We start from the raw sequence: 15587 nt of genomic DNA on the forward strand, positions 1-15587 counted from the left end.
TTTTGAATGACATCGGGGTAAATAAAAGATGACAGAATCTTTATTTTTGTGCGAACTATCCCTTTAAATTCGTGAATTGAAGTATAATTGCATGATGCGTTTGTTAATCGATTGGGGGTGCGATTTTATAATGTACCATTGAAAATGTCAAATGCTTGTCATACTATTGTTATACAAAGAAAAAGAGACCAAAAACTAAAAGAATAATAAATAAATTAATAAAAAACAAAATACTTTTCTCAGTCTAGTCAGTCTATTTCCAGCAGCTGTCGACAGGAGGAAAAAGCAGCGCTGTGTACGAGCAACCTACAGGTGACTAGCAGAGATGCTCACTAAGTGGAATAATGAATAGTATTAGGTGTCAATTAAATCAAGCCTTCCCCGAGGTGCAGGTGCTCGACAATATACTGACACATCTCAAGGAGCACAGGCCTCTTCACCCATGCATGCCCACGGGTGCATTTGCATATTAAAGAAACAAAATTATTTAACTGAAGCAAAAAAACATGAAAAAAGGCTTCTGGAAATGATCGAGGTTATTAAAACTGTTGACGGGGAAAGAAGGTAATTGGCAGAAAATGAGGGAAACGCTACTGTTATACAGTGTTGTGCGCGTATGTGCGCATGTTTTCTCTCTATCGTTATTTTTTTCAACCCGACTCTTCTTTTTAGCTGTTAGCATTGTGCACCATCGCCCGGGTGTGTAACCTATTACGTTTAGATTGCTCCCTTGCAATTAGTGCCCTTTTTGTCCTCACTTCAATAACAGCGTGATTATGGAGACTTCAGGAGCATTCGTTGCCGCCGCCCCAGCTAACAGCTGTTGTCTCTGGAACTAACGACGGGAACGACAAAACATGTTTTCTTATGCCGTTTCACTTTCCTGCGTGCCTCTTGTAATTATTATAGTCTTATTTTGTGTGATGATGGAGTCTTGTTTTAGTGGCTCTGTGATTAAGACATTCAGAAGATTTTCACTCAGCGTTCTGCGCACGCTTGCTTTTGTGTGTGTATGTGTGTGTGCATAACTTGAGACACCAGTTTGTTTTTGTAAGGATATTGAAGGAAATAGAAGATAGAACACGTTTTTGGTTGTCTATTGACTGCAGCAACTCTATTGTAGAGAACAAATCCAGTGCAAGGATTGCCTTGAGATGTGACTTCAAAGCGGACAATGTTTTCTAGCAAAGCCAAGGAGAACGGTTGGAGGAATTCTCAATATTCTCTTTACCTTGTCTGTTTCACTTCTTCTCCTTTTTTCTTTCCTTAAATTATTAGAATTAAGAGTGCTTAGAGGATAATTATTAACCTAACTGCAACACTTGCAATGAAAGTACCCTTCAAGATGGGTGGCTTCAAGTGGAACCATAAAACCTCTTCCTTGGGTGGACCTTCTTCCTCTTTCTTGCTTTCTCTGACTCTCAAAGGTTCTTTTGGTTTCCACATTATAACAGGGTGTGTGATAGAAAGCAAAATCTATATTGCCATTGTCAGTTGATCATTTATTTGGTAATTCTGTGTTTTCCTGAAGAATGGGTCACTACGCCTTTTTAATCTAAGGACGTTTTCACACATAAGGGTTTGTTTCGGAACCTGGTGCGTTTTCTCTCTTGGTTCGGTTCATTTAGGCATATGTGAACACGGCAATCGCGCTAGGATCCGCCCCAAAACAATCGCTCCGAGACCGCCTGAACAAGGTGGTCTCGGCCCGATTGCAAACGAACTCTGGAGCGGTTCGCTAGATGTGTGAAAGCCATACGGATCAACGAACCAGACTGTACCACAATGTATGATGGGTAATTATGTAAAGTTGCGTGACGCAAAAGTGATTGTTTTTCTAATGGCTCCCTGTTACAATGTTCAAAGGAAGGAAGGAAGGAGGCGGGAACCGGCGAACGTTAAACCAAACTTTTAATAAAATAAACAAACAACAAAACGAAAGTAAAGTGCTGACAGCTCCCTCACATTCGACTGTCGGCCACACAAACACAATAAAGCATAACATAAAATCCATGCCTGGTTCTCTCTTGTCCTTCTCCTCCTTTTATGCTTCCCAAGCTCCGCCGTGAGAGATGCGAGACCGGTGCAACGCGCAGCTGACGCTCATTATCACTTGCGTTACCGGCCGGAAAATAAACAGATGCACTCTGACCAATCGAAGGAGAGTTTACTCGCACGTGACTTGTATTAACAAAGTTTGGTCCGTTTGGAAATATTGCCTTGTGAATGCTAACCGAACTAAAATAAATTTCAATATTGTAGCGATTTAACCCCCGGTTTCGGAACAAAGCAATCGATACACAGGTGTGAAAACGCCCTAAGAATCAGGATCTTTAGAATTTTAGTTAAAACTAAGTCAAATTTGTATCTCTTTCTTTTAATCTCTTGTATCTCCAGAGATCAACACAATACACACAATTACAGTAAATACACATAAAATACTTTATACAACATTTTTCAAATACTACTAATTATAAAATACTATACAATATATAATATTGTCGCTGTACTTCCGAAACCTCAGATGTCCAAATTTGCCTTTTTCAGGAAATGAAAAAATCACTCTATTTTTAAACTATTAAATACCGCGTTGTAAAAGTTGACAATAACTTTTTTAAACGTTTTATTGGTTAGATATTTGCAAAGCCCAGTGACAAACATAAAGGGTGACTAAAAATAATGATATATGGCAAAAAAATACAAATCAAATATGGAGATATGAGGTTTCAGAAGGACAGCAGCAATATACAAATCTACATTGGTATACGTGATATACACAACCTATAGTACAATACAAAGTACTATAGATACAATACAGGTCAGGTGTGGAGTGTGTGGTGGTGTGGGTGGAAAGTGCACCTGTAGCGAGCAGAAAAATAGAATAGATCGAGTCTAGCAGCAATAAATGAATAATAGGTAAGCAATGGGCAAGAGAAGCAATGAGTGTGATGAATGCGATGCATTAGACAACAGGTTCATGTGGTTATATGTCAATTGTGGCACTGAAGTCTGTTTTGGTTGTGCAGTTCAATTGCTCATTAGAGAAAAAATAGCACACTGGAGGTTCAATTGTGTACAATGGTGATGTTTTTTCAAGGTTTATTGAGAGGAAGAGACTTAATATACTCCAGTACAGTTCATTGAAAGTCAGTTTAAGGATGTAGTGTTTGGTGGACAATTGACAATGGACAGTATAAGTACAATGGGGCAGTTGACTGAGGACAGCTGTAATGATGTGTGTACTGTGAAGTGTTTCAGGAGAGAGTCGGCCTCTTTCTTTCTGTTCCTCGCTCTTTCTCTCTCTTGTTTCTCAAGTGTAAGGAGGATTGATTGGAGGAAGAGCAGTTTCCTGTGGTGGGGATTACAGTGGCGATGTGAGACCTGGGGGTGCTGGCAGATGTTCTGGCTGTCTGCCACAGGGCAGGACTCATTGGGATGAGAGTACACCCTCTCCGCTCAGCACAACTGCATATTCAGGGGCATGACACAACTACAGTGGTTCAGACGTACACAGCCGTAGAGGTCATTAATGACAGCAACCACTTTCAAGTAGTTTTCAACATAATTCCACTTATTGGCTTGACTTGAATGTTTTGAGGCTGTTGATACTATATACAGCATAGGCCACTTTGTGAGCAGAAAATCCTTGTTTCACACTAAATGGATATTTTTCTAAAATTATTTACTCACCCTGATGTCATTTTAAACCAGTATGAGTTTCTTGGTTCTGCAGGACACAAAAGAAGATATTTTGAAGAATGTTGGTAACCAAACAACACTGTCCCCCAATAATTGACTTCCATTGTTTCTCAAAATATCTTTTGTGTTTTACAGAGTAGTCGCATGCAGGTTTTATTCGACATGAGTAAATAAACGATGACAGAATTTTCTTTGGGAGAGTGAACCTTACCTTTATGAGATAAAATTGTAAATATGTACAGTAGTTTTATGTCAACAAGCACCAAGAAATAAAAAAAGCAAAAAACCCACATATCTTTGGCTCAATTTGGCAACTAAGAGCCACATTCTTAATGCTACCTGTATCACAGTCTTCCACTGTTGCGGTTTGTATTAAACATGCAGTTTTGGCTCTGGTGAGGAAACGGATTACACTCAACACAATCCCTGAATCTTTCCTGAGATTTATGAGCACCGCTGTACTTCCGTTTCATGTATTTAAGAGCGTCTGTGTAATCTTGTCAGCTGATCTTTGCTCTAGGTGTCTTAATTGATTTGCCATTGTAAGAAAGAGCGAGATTTCTCTGGCAGCGAACCGATCTGTCGAGGTTGGATCGTAGATGAGTGGTTAGATACACAGAGGCCAGGTGTAGGTTGTCCATTAGTTTGTCAAGAAGGCACTGAAAGGGGCTCATATCTCTTCGTACTGTAGACCTGTTTCTGCTGAGATCCGTAACTCTTTGTACAATGGGCTCCGTGACTGTGATGGCACTTTCATAGTTAAAGGAGGCTTGCCAGAAAAAAATTGTGGGATGTTTTTTTTCTGCCTCTGTTGTGTTACGTTCTAATCCTTGTGTTTTGACAACGGCCGTCTCTTGAGTGCGAGAACGAAACACTCGCACTGAGACACAAGTGTATCACGGGCCGCAGTGCTCTCTGAAGAGCGACCCCCCCCCCTCCTATTTATTGTCTGTTCTTCATTTTCAACACATTTCTGGTCATAGAATTGGCGCCCAGGAGGCTCTGGATGAGTGGGGTGTCCTCCAAGTCTTCTCTCTTGTGCCCGTGCCATGTCATATCAGCGGGACAGGAGCAGGGGCCCGAGGAAGCTGCTCCGGGTCCAGTGTGGCAGAGGCTAAGCTGCCTGTAGAGATGGGGGACCTTGGGAAAATGTAAATAGGACACAGATAAGGGCTATTGTTTTCATTCCAATCTCATCTGGGCCGAATTGGTTTCCCTCGAGCCACGCCACGCTTTATCTGGGAGGAGGAGAGAGGACACTGGAGATTTTTCGGGCCCTCATGGGATAACAACAATGAAGTCAATGCTTGCTTTATTTATCTACTCATTCTAAACCCTGACAGGCCTTTCGAAGCAAGTACAATCTATTCAGCACTTTCTGCTCAGTTTTCAGAGTCTATAAATGTCAAACTGTCTCTGATCTCGGGGATAGTTGTATTTTGAATAACAAATGCTAATTTTGGGAAGGAAATTTACCTCGTTCAGTGGGCTGCGCTGGATTTCTCATTCGAAGTAGCGGAGGTGCTGAGAGATGAATGGATGGGGCTGAAGCTTTGTTTGATTTTTGAAAATGAATGGTCCACTTTTGTTTCTTTACGTCGGTAATATGTTAGTATGACATTTAAGGATTATCCAGATGCTAAGCAGTGTTTCCATTGGCATTTATGCTCTCTCCGGAGAAGATGGAATGCAACTTGGGAAATTGTGCAAAAAAACAGCCTCGTATTATTAATCTAAATTCCTTTCAAATGTTCCAGCTTTATAAGGGTACTTTGAAAAAACCCAGACGCCCGTCTCTTTAACTTCTTGTTTTCTTAAAGTAGCCTCACATGAAATTGTTGGATGAACCGTGCACGGTTTTGGGCGGGTTGTTTTCTGTGGGTGTTCCGGGTCCGTCATCCACAAATGCTGGACATTCCTCACCCCTCTCAGGTAAAATTCGTGGAGGACAGCTCCAGCACATTCCAGCTGTAGTGTGTGTGTGTGTGTGTGTGCGCGTGCACGTGTAGGAGTGAGGGAGCGGTCACTCTCAGGGGAGGCAGAGTGGAGCAGAATGGGAGCTGGCACCGCATTATCTCCAACAGTTGGTGCATTCCTTAATGATCAAGTGCTGGAGAAGCATCTGTGCTGAGCTGTGTGTGTGTGTGTGTGTGTGTGTGTGTGAGAGAGAGAGAGAGTGAAGGAATATGGGAAAAGTCTTCCCTAAAACCTTTTAACCCCCAGGACAGTTTTACTCCAACCCTGTGCCATATAAGGCATGTTTCTCTGTTTTCAAATCATTTTTCAGCCTGGAGAATGTGCTGCTATTTGTATTATATATATATTGGTACTGTATGTGTCTTATGTGTGTGTGGTTATCTGAGGGGAGTGTGTTGAGAGAGGAAGCACTTTTATTCAGGAGCAACATCGCAGACCTCAGTCTCTCACACACAAACAGAAACGCAGGGTCTTTGAACAGCATAAGGTCAGGGAAACATGCTGTGAGTTCTGTATTGAGAAAGTCAGTAAAGTAGAAATAATGCTAGAATGATCCAAATGGGGGTGTCCTATTGGCCCCAGTGAAATAGAGGAAATGGAGAATCAAAGAAAATGTGACCTCCCTTTGATCACACCTCGCCTTGTATTACAGCAGTGACTGTCACCGTAACTCTCTGTGCAAGATGTCAAACATTTTCATGCCCTTAATCTCTGGCAAGCCTGGAGTGATGTCACTGCTTTTCTTATTCTTATTATTTTTATTTAAAAAAGGTGTGCCTTGTTTGTCGTCTGTGCCTACGTTTACAGCGTTCGTGCAAAAGATAAAGCAGCGTTCGTGATAACAGAGGCATAACTGTAACATTAATTTTACGGCACAAGATGAAGATCACACCACATTCATGAGTGCGATGATGTCACTCATCTGGAATGTGCTATGGCCTGGAGTTCCTCAAGATATGACTACAATACACGCAGGCACAAAGCACGAAAAACAGAATACCACAAGTCATTCCCAGCACTTTTGTGCTCATGAATTGTACCCTTTTGTTTGCCAAAGTGCGTTCACAAATGGCCCATTGTGAGCACGAGTGGTCTAACAGCGGATTACGGTGCCGCGGGGCAGCCGGTGGCGTGCAAGAATGTCTGCTTTAGCCCCGTGCCCTTTGGCCTTTCACTGAGCGAACAAACTCTTGCTGTCTATGATGTCATGGAGAAAAAAGAGCTCCTTTACCTCGGAAAAGGTACTAAAATCATTCATACAATCAGTTGCAGCTACAAAGCTGTATTTCCTGTGTTATATCAGTATGTGGTCTAATTTAATACTGTCGTTAATTTTATTGTTTCACCTTTCATCGTGCCTGATGTTCTGCCCCCCCAAAATGAGGTGTACCCGGTTCCTTTCCTTGCGGTCTACTTGTGTGTCTGTTTCATTGGATGTATCTCAGTCCCGTGTGTGTGTTTTCAAGTGCACTTGTGTGATGGGAACAGGCTGACCCAGGCTGCGAGCTTCAAGCTCTTGCTGGTGAGCAGTGTGTTCTTTATCAGCGACCCCAGTGCTGCAGCGCCGCGGATACCAACCATTCCTCCTCTTGATTCATTGTCTGCCAGACAAATGTTAATTGTTTTCATCATTGCTGGCAGCGCGGGACCAGTCAAGCAGGCCCATCTTCCTCTTTAATGTCTTTGTGCAGCGCCTTATTCTTATCACTCTTTCAGGCTCTCCGGTTGACCTTCAGAAGACCAGGGGCCCGTCTCACGATATCCACATATTGGACATGTGCTTTTCTGCGTTTGTTCCTTATTTTTGCGATTCAGACTCAAAAGGAACAACATACCTGCCCTTCTTATGTATAAAACAATTAAGAACATTGATAAAGTCAATTCGTTTATGGCTCGAGGGAAAAACGAATTCACCTTGACACTTTTACAGAATGTCGTTGACCTAACTTGAAAACATTGCGCTTGAGCATTTCATTCAGTTGCAGACCCTGCTGTGTCTTTAAATTAAAACGACACAAAAAATACAATATTTTTCGTGACCTGTAGACATCACCTCTAATACGCTTTGTGAACATGTGTGACACTTTTCTATTCTAGTCCACTCCAGCTTCTGATCTCAATGCAGTTTCTTTTTATTGCCACGGCCTATCTGTCAGAACGCGCGTTTGACATAGGTATCTTTTGAAAGCCAGGTGTAACATTCACTTTCCTAAGGAGTAAAAGGAATTTGTTTCTTTTATTTTGCTCAACACACGTTTTTAATGGAAAGCCTTTTCTCCTGTTTGCTTTCTCTCATTTCTCTTTGTCTTCGGATGATGTTTTTTTATTTTTTATTTGAGGGTCATAGTCAAAGCTATGTATACATTTGAGAGATGTTGTATTTCAATGCAGCCTGCTGTCTGAATGCCGCTTCACTCTTGTCGTCTGTGTTGCAGAGTGACGGCATCCATGTTTGCAGTCAGTTTTTTTCTATAGCTAGAGAGTTTTAGAATACTGTATATAGAATAATGCTTGCATTTTTATTTATACATCATTTTGTGCACCTACCTGAAATGGATGTGCCACAAGCTATTGAATTGTTCATGTTTTGAATGTTGTAAATGAAATAAATACCATTATTTGAAGACACAATCGGTTTGATAGTGGATATCCACTGTGTGTTTTCAGAATCCTCTTGCATGGAGAAACTCCTTTCTAAAGACTGGAAAGAGAAGATGGAGCGACTAAACACAGGCGAACTGTTAGGAGAAATCAAAGGTAAGAAATCTAACTAGGCTACTGTATAGTCTCACTTACAAATGAGTCTCCATTCATATCAAAGATAATTAAAGAATGTGTCATAATACTCTTATCACTCTTATCTTTTCTGTTCAAATTCCTCAAGAGTGTTGTGCCTTTCTGCTCAGCATGACTGTTATGTGGATTTGAACTGCATTAGAGGGGCTATGGGGTTTTTTTAGCTTGTGAAATGGAAATTGGTCAGGAGATGCTTGTTTATTCCTGCAAGTGAGATATTATTTAGGGTTCTAGTGGTTAGACGCACAATGAAGGGAAATGAGGCTTGATATAACCAGTGTTGGGTAAGTTACTCTGAAAAAGTAATTAGTTACTAGTAGGGCTGTCGCGATAAACCGACGATAAATATCACGTGATTTATGCACAGCTTGTGAGTGAAGTACGGGAAAATGCTACTGCATCCGAAAGCCAGAGGGCGCTCTCGTGCGAAAACTCCAAATACGCACTGCAGAAGAAGACCATAACACGTTCTAGAATCTAGGAAATGCCTATGGACATCTTTTTATCACTGTTACTCGAGCCTCATCAGGTATTTTTATGATAATAAAGTATATTTATAATGATCATGTTTGACGGGTGTTGCTTTTTCAAATGCACATTATAAGCGACTCAAGCTCGCACTGCTTTTAGATCGAGCAGCACTTCCTACTGATCCCAGAGACGTGCTTCACGGACAAGCTACGCATTAAAAAAATATCGACACATTGCATATCGCAGCCAGCTTGATTTCAATAGGATTTAGTGGTATCGCGATAAATGATCGTGCAGCCCTAGTTAGTAGTTAAATTACAGAAAAAATTATTTTTATTCTTTTTTTTTTTTTTTTCTATGGTAAATTTTTTTAATTTTTATAACTAATTACACCCAACACTGGATGCAACCAAAGAAATGATGTGAGAAACGTGTTGTATTGGAAGACAATGCACTGTTTTTATAAAAAATAATATTTTCCGCGAGCAGGTCTTAGCACAGGCTGTTACAGAGAAGTGTTTATGTAGCAGGAGACCGTATTGCTCTAGACCTCTGATAACACACCAGTTCTGCCCGGCTCCATCCATGCTCTCCTCCCTCTATCTACATTTTTTCTCTTTCTCTCCGTGGACACACCGTTTGACTCTTTTCTCCGGTTTGTCACTCATTTCCACCCAAGCTGGATCCACCCCAGAAATAGAGCTCGGTCTGCTTGTCGCGTACCTCCGCCGCGTGTTTCAATAACAGCCTTTTCTGTTCAAGAGGTACAGGTGTCATAACACTCAGAATATCAAATGTTATAGCGTCAGTATGTCACGGCAGTTTTAACAGAGAAGACATTTAGGAGGCAGTTAATAGCGGGATTTAGATTGCAAGGGTAATAACATTGGAGAGAAGTGTTATTGTTTTTTTGTTCCCTTGCTTAATGGCTCCCCTTTCCATCCCTGCGCTATTTAGAATTATGAATAACATTTGTCCTTGGTTTTAATTATTGGATTACTCTCTTACGCTCTCCGTGCTGGCAGAGGAGGGCTCGAGGGTGGGGGGGTGTGGAACGAGAGAGAAAAAAAGTCATACATTCTAATAAGTGCATTCATCTGCAATAACCTTAATGAACCCCCAAATGTAAATTACATCTTGGTAAACCAGATTCATTGTACCTGATTCCGTTATGTGCCACCGTAGTTGAGAAAATGGCGAGGAACGATTTAACCTTTTGAAAAGAGGTCTTTTTAAATTACAGGGTATTTTTCTGTTGAATAAATGGCGTTGGGTTGAGTTCACGTTTAAAAGGTAGAAACTGGTAGAAGGCGTTGATAATACCCAACCGGTGGCCTCTGTCGAGAATTCCAGCGAGGCTGCGGGCGACTATAGAGAAACAGACAGAATTACTTTTCATATCATACCGGCAGCCTAAGGTTTCTAATTAGCCTGCCATTTCATATGACTGTAGACATTTCAAAGGCCTCCTTTGTGCTCCCCCTTACAAAATGTCTCTCTTGGCGTTTGAAGTTGGCCCAATGTAAATACGGGCAATTAAAAAGGAAGCTCAGGGTTGGAGACACACAAGGTCTGCTTAATTAATACGCAAACAAAGGCACCAAACTGGAAAAGAGAAAACACGCACAACTTCTGATTAAGATCTAAAGTGTTATGATAAATCGCAGGGCGTGTTAATAGTCGGGTTAAAAAATCAATACAAAGGCCACGCGTGCCGCTGGCTCGAAATTAATGGAGGAGAGCGCTACATAAAAGATGGCATGAGGATGAAAAGGAAGCGGTTGTCTGTTTGGCCTTGCTGTGTCTGCTCTTGTATGCTAACCAATGGCTTTGTGCATTCTACCCACAGTCCTTTGTGTCATTGTTCCCACACGACAAAAACACGCCTTTGATCTTTGTTCGATAAATAAATCGGCTAGCAATCGCAGCCCCTGCCAAACAGTATGTTGTGATAAAATGAAGTTTCTTCTCCCTTTGAAAGCGAATACAGTTGCTCCACTTTGAGTTCGTGACATACGGATGCTTGAATTATCAGCAGCTGCTCTTTAAAACCTTTAAAACGCATTTTTCACCTCGTGAACCTGTTAAGACACTACGCTGTGGTACAAAACAAAGTTTAGCAGCTGAAAAAAGTAGCTGAACGCTTTAGGGCACGCAGAACAATATTGTAGGGAGAAAAAAAGAGCAGAAACTTAGAGAACATCGAGACCTGCTTTAGCACGTCCCGACCTGCCCGCCACCACATTATCTGCAATTGCACAAAACAAGTAAACAAAATTATTGCGCTATTCAAACAGTTGTCTTGGCTGTTAGGTCTATCCATGTGTAACAAGTTCAGTTAGTCCTCTGTAGCATTTCTTCCAATTCCTTCTGTGTGTTTCTGGTGTTCCAGGTGTGTTTTAAGTGCCGTTTAACTGGTGGAATGAAACCGTATAAACTTCTGTACTGCATGACTTTGAGAGGGGCTTCCAGAAATGTGCTGAATTGGTGGAGATTCCCCCCGGTCGGGGGGATATGGAGGCAGAGGGGCAGCAGTAGCGGGTACGGGGGGTGAAGTGGAGTTAGCGGCAGATCGCTTTCCCGCGGCGTGTTTGTTTTCATACCTGAGCTCAGCCGTCAATCAGAGAAAACAGTGAAGAGAGAGATGAGATCTGCAAAACAAAACCACAAAGCAGGAGAAGCAGGATGTCTGGAGACGGTCCAAGCCACAGCAGTGCCTGCTCAATTCAGAGAGGGAGAAAGAGAGAGAAATATGAACGAGTACGGAGTAACACATCAAATATATGCCAAAGAGATTTAATTACCAAATTTAGCTCAAAGAGGCGCTGGTGGTACAATTCGGGCGTTTGACGTCAAAGTCCATTTTTGCCGTATGAGAAGCGTTGACTCTTAACATTGTTTCATTTTTCGTTCAATTAAACACACTGCCACCCCTGCGCCCCTTATTCGTTATTTGATGCGTGCTGCTGGAAACATCTAAAAAAGATTATGAATTAATATTTTGGTCTGGAATTTTAATTTGGCTTGATCGATTTAAAGGGATGTATTAGTCAATCAGAGCTTGTGCATTTGCCTCAGAGCTTCAGTTTTGTTCTCCATGAATGTTCGTATGTCCCTGACTGTTAAAAGACAAAGCGATTACAACTCAAACTGCACTTATGCAAAAAGAATATCAAAAAATGACCGAAAAATCACAAATTTCAGCATTGTATGAACATGAACATGGTGCTGCTAGATGGAAAAAGAGGTCCCTCACTCTTTTCCTATAATCAATTTCTCAATGCCGTCTACATGGTTGTGGAGAGAAAGTCCTGTGGCCGGTAGATAAGTAAAGACTCTTTGTGAGAGCAGAAGAACTGAGTGTGGTTTTGATGTGACTTGTACCTGGCTGAGACACTCGTGGACAGAAGCAGTCTGTAGTGGTACAGAGCGCTGATTGTTCCAGCAGATGGATTTACTTGAAATCATGATTATTCAATTTGACTTCAGCTTTTTTCTTAATGGCTTCAATAAAAGCAGTAAGCACATACTAGTGATATGTGATGTTGTAGTGGGATAAGCATGAACATTTTTAACACTTTTATTATTGCTCAATTAAACGAGACATTGAAATATATTTTTCGTTACATTACCATAAAGATCAAATCAAAATAAAATATATGGTAAAGTTTTAATGCTAACACATTAATGCATGCACTTTATTAAACATGTTTAGGATGTTAATTTTTTATTTCATTTGTTTCTTCTATCTGTGTATATCTTTAAAAGATACACTGTTTTTGAATACAAGTACTTCAAAATATTGTGGGAGTAAATTAAACAAAATTAAATTAAATGAAATGAAGGAATCAAAATCAGGCAAAACATCACACATAAGAAACTTGTTTTCCACGACTCCTCTGAGTCATTGTCGAGGACCGACAGAGGAAGCTTTCTCCCCCATCACACCGTCTGAAATATTCCTCCATCTCCCCGATCCTCCAGCGGCACGCTCTGCATTTTTCTCTCTCTAACGTCTCAATAGTCAAACTGTTTGCCCTTATGTACCCAAGTGAAATATGAGCCACTGTAAATTATTATTCTTTGGGCCACATTTGCGAGATGAATGCAGGGAGAGCTGTGCTCCGTTTCTCTCCTAATGAATTGAGGAATTTAGCTTGTGGCGTTTGGCTGTAGAAAGGCACACCTTGTTTGCTGCCTCTCACACGGCGTTATTGAAAGTGCTTGTGAACAGGAGTGTGTCAAGGGGAAGACAGCTACCGAGACTAGAAAACACGCACACATATGCTGTTCAATCCAGAGGAAAATCACTTCTCTACAGTGTTGGGTGTAACTAGTTACTAAGTAATTAGTTACTGTAATTTAATTACTTTCCCCTTGAAAAAGTAAAGTAAGGGATTACTCTTATTTTTTCTGTAATTTAATTACAGTTACTTCTGATGTAATTAAACTAAATACTTTGTGTAATATATGTGTGTGCAATAGTGGAATTGACATCAAAATTAAAAGTCTAACTTTAAAATCTGTGCTTTAATGTATAATTCTCACATTTGTAATACTTTGGTCAGTTAATAAAATAAACGGCTCTTTCAATTCATTCAAATAAATATTATTAAACTACATTGAATATGTAATTAGTAACTAGTAATTAATTACTTTTTCAGAGTATCTTACCCAACACTGCTTCTCTAGGACACTAAACCACAGGGCAAATATTTTCGTTTATTAAGTAGACTCACAATGTCCTACATTGTTACATGCTATAGTCCGGGACTTTACTTTCTCAGAGGTGGTGAAACCCAGTAACAAAATGATTCACAAATTAGAAAAATGTTTGCGTGTTGCAGTGTCTTAAGAGCTAATGCTTATCGGAGGTTGGGTTGCATAGCTAATGTTCTGCTCATGGCCGTGTAATGCCATTTGAGATCCGTGAGGACCGACCATGCCTGGGGTGCATTTGCGCTTGTCATGGTGCCTTTCTGAATATAGTAGGGTCCTAGAAATCTTCCTGTCTGATCCAAGGCCCGGGGTCCTAGAGGGACATACTGTACACCGCTACTAATGAAATCTTTACGCACAGATTTAGCCGCGCACACACAAATATGATTCTTTATTGTATAGAGCTTATATTAAGTCTGTATTGTTTCAAAAACTGGAATGGTTTGTCTGTTGACTCCAATCAGGGCTTTTTGTTCTCTCTAATGATATATAACAATAAATAGAAAAATAAAACAGTGAGAGGTCAAGGCATCTAAGGGAGTGATGAATGAAAGATTTTAAAAGTGTGCATTCAAGGACGACTCCATTTACAGCAGTAACCTTGGCAAAAATGAAGTTTGCTAGGAGAAACATTTGTACGCTAGGAGCTCCCAGTCCCGCACCAGTCTGTGTGCATGTGTGTTATGTGGTCAGGTTGAGCTGTTATCTCAGTAGGACTCTGTAATGAAGAGGTTTGTGTGATGCTGAGGATACTGGGAGAAGAGCAGGGCTCTTGCATTATCTTAATTACACTCGTGAGCATCGCTGCTGTCGTCATTAGATTATAAGTCGGCATTAAAGTGCCCCATGAACGTCAAGAACATGAAGTGTGTCTCTGTTTAAGAGCCACTCTGTTGACTTTTGGTGTCAATCAAGTGTTTTCATGATTGCAGGAAAAAAAAGAAAAATCCTTGTTGACAGTATGTATAAGATTTAATAGAGTGTGTGTTAATAGACTGTGTACTTGCATTACACTTGGTGTGCTAGTATCACACACACATACATATACTGTAGTTATAAACAGGCCAACATTAAATTTGCATTAAATATATAGATACTGTCTATATTTTTTTCTTTTTTGAAGCAAAATGTATTTAAAATGCATCATAAATGCATATAAATTGCATGGCACAATCAATGGATCATCAATGCAACAATCATCAGTGCATTTTATCAATGCTCTGTGTTCTAATTCTGTGGGTCTAGCCATGCTATACATTGGTAACATACACAGTTATTTACTGGATCTGGTTTGGCACTGGTGAAAATTGAGGACGCGACGTTCTGCCACTTTATAGCCTGAAAAAGAGCTGTAAATTTGCATTATGTTAAATTTTAATGCAGCACTGAAAGTTTTTTTTTGAGTTGATGATTTGCGCTGCCATATGCTTACATGAGCTAGCAGGTCCTAGTGCATGCTAGTTAATGAAGTTTTATTGGCAGGATCGGCAGGGTTTTGATCATGCATGGGGCAGCAGGCTAGGTAAAACAGCTGTTGGTCATACCGTCTCGATTTAGGAGCAAGGAAAATGGTTTTATTAATGCCATGTCACTCAAAACGTTGCTTGTCTTTCAACAGAAGAAACTGTTTTACATTTTTTAAGCAACAGTTAATAGAATATAATAATAATTATTATTATTTTATAAATTAAATAATTTGAATACTTTTATTTGTTTACATTTTTATAAAAATTAAATAAATAATGCATCAATACATTAAAATGTTTGTATCAGTGCTTGTTTAGTTTTTGTACTATTTTGCATGTAGTGTAGGTGCGTGTCTGTTGAACAGAATTAGAATGATTGTACGTGTGCCTGTGTGTGTTCTCTGTCTTTAATCTTTGATTTGATCTTTATGTGATCTTTACCTTTGGGGCTTATCTTTA

The 15587-nt window shown here is 40.3% G+C and overlaps 1 protein-coding gene across 13 annotated transcripts in view; it reads left to right on the plus strand.

Moving 5' to 3' along the window:
- The window catches only part of sox6 (SRY-box transcription factor 6), a 158406-nt gene that overhangs the window by 73317 nt on the left and 69502 nt on the right, over positions 1-15587 (plus strand). For all 13 annotated transcript variants that reach the window (XM_057333222.1, XM_057333230.1, XM_057333205.1 and 10 more), the window contains one exon: positions 8344-8433. In XM_057333222.1, the coding sequence (XP_057189205.1) occupies positions 8344-8433 (90 nt within the window). The remainder of the gene's footprint in view (positions 1-8343; positions 8434-15587) is intronic.

The sequence above is a fragment of the Triplophysa rosa genome, linkage group LG1, assembly GCF_024868665.1.
Source record: "Triplophysa rosa linkage group LG1, Trosa_1v2, whole genome shotgun sequence".
Lineage (NCBI taxonomy): Eukaryota > Metazoa > Chordata > Actinopteri > Cypriniformes > Nemacheilidae > Triplophysa > Triplophysa rosa.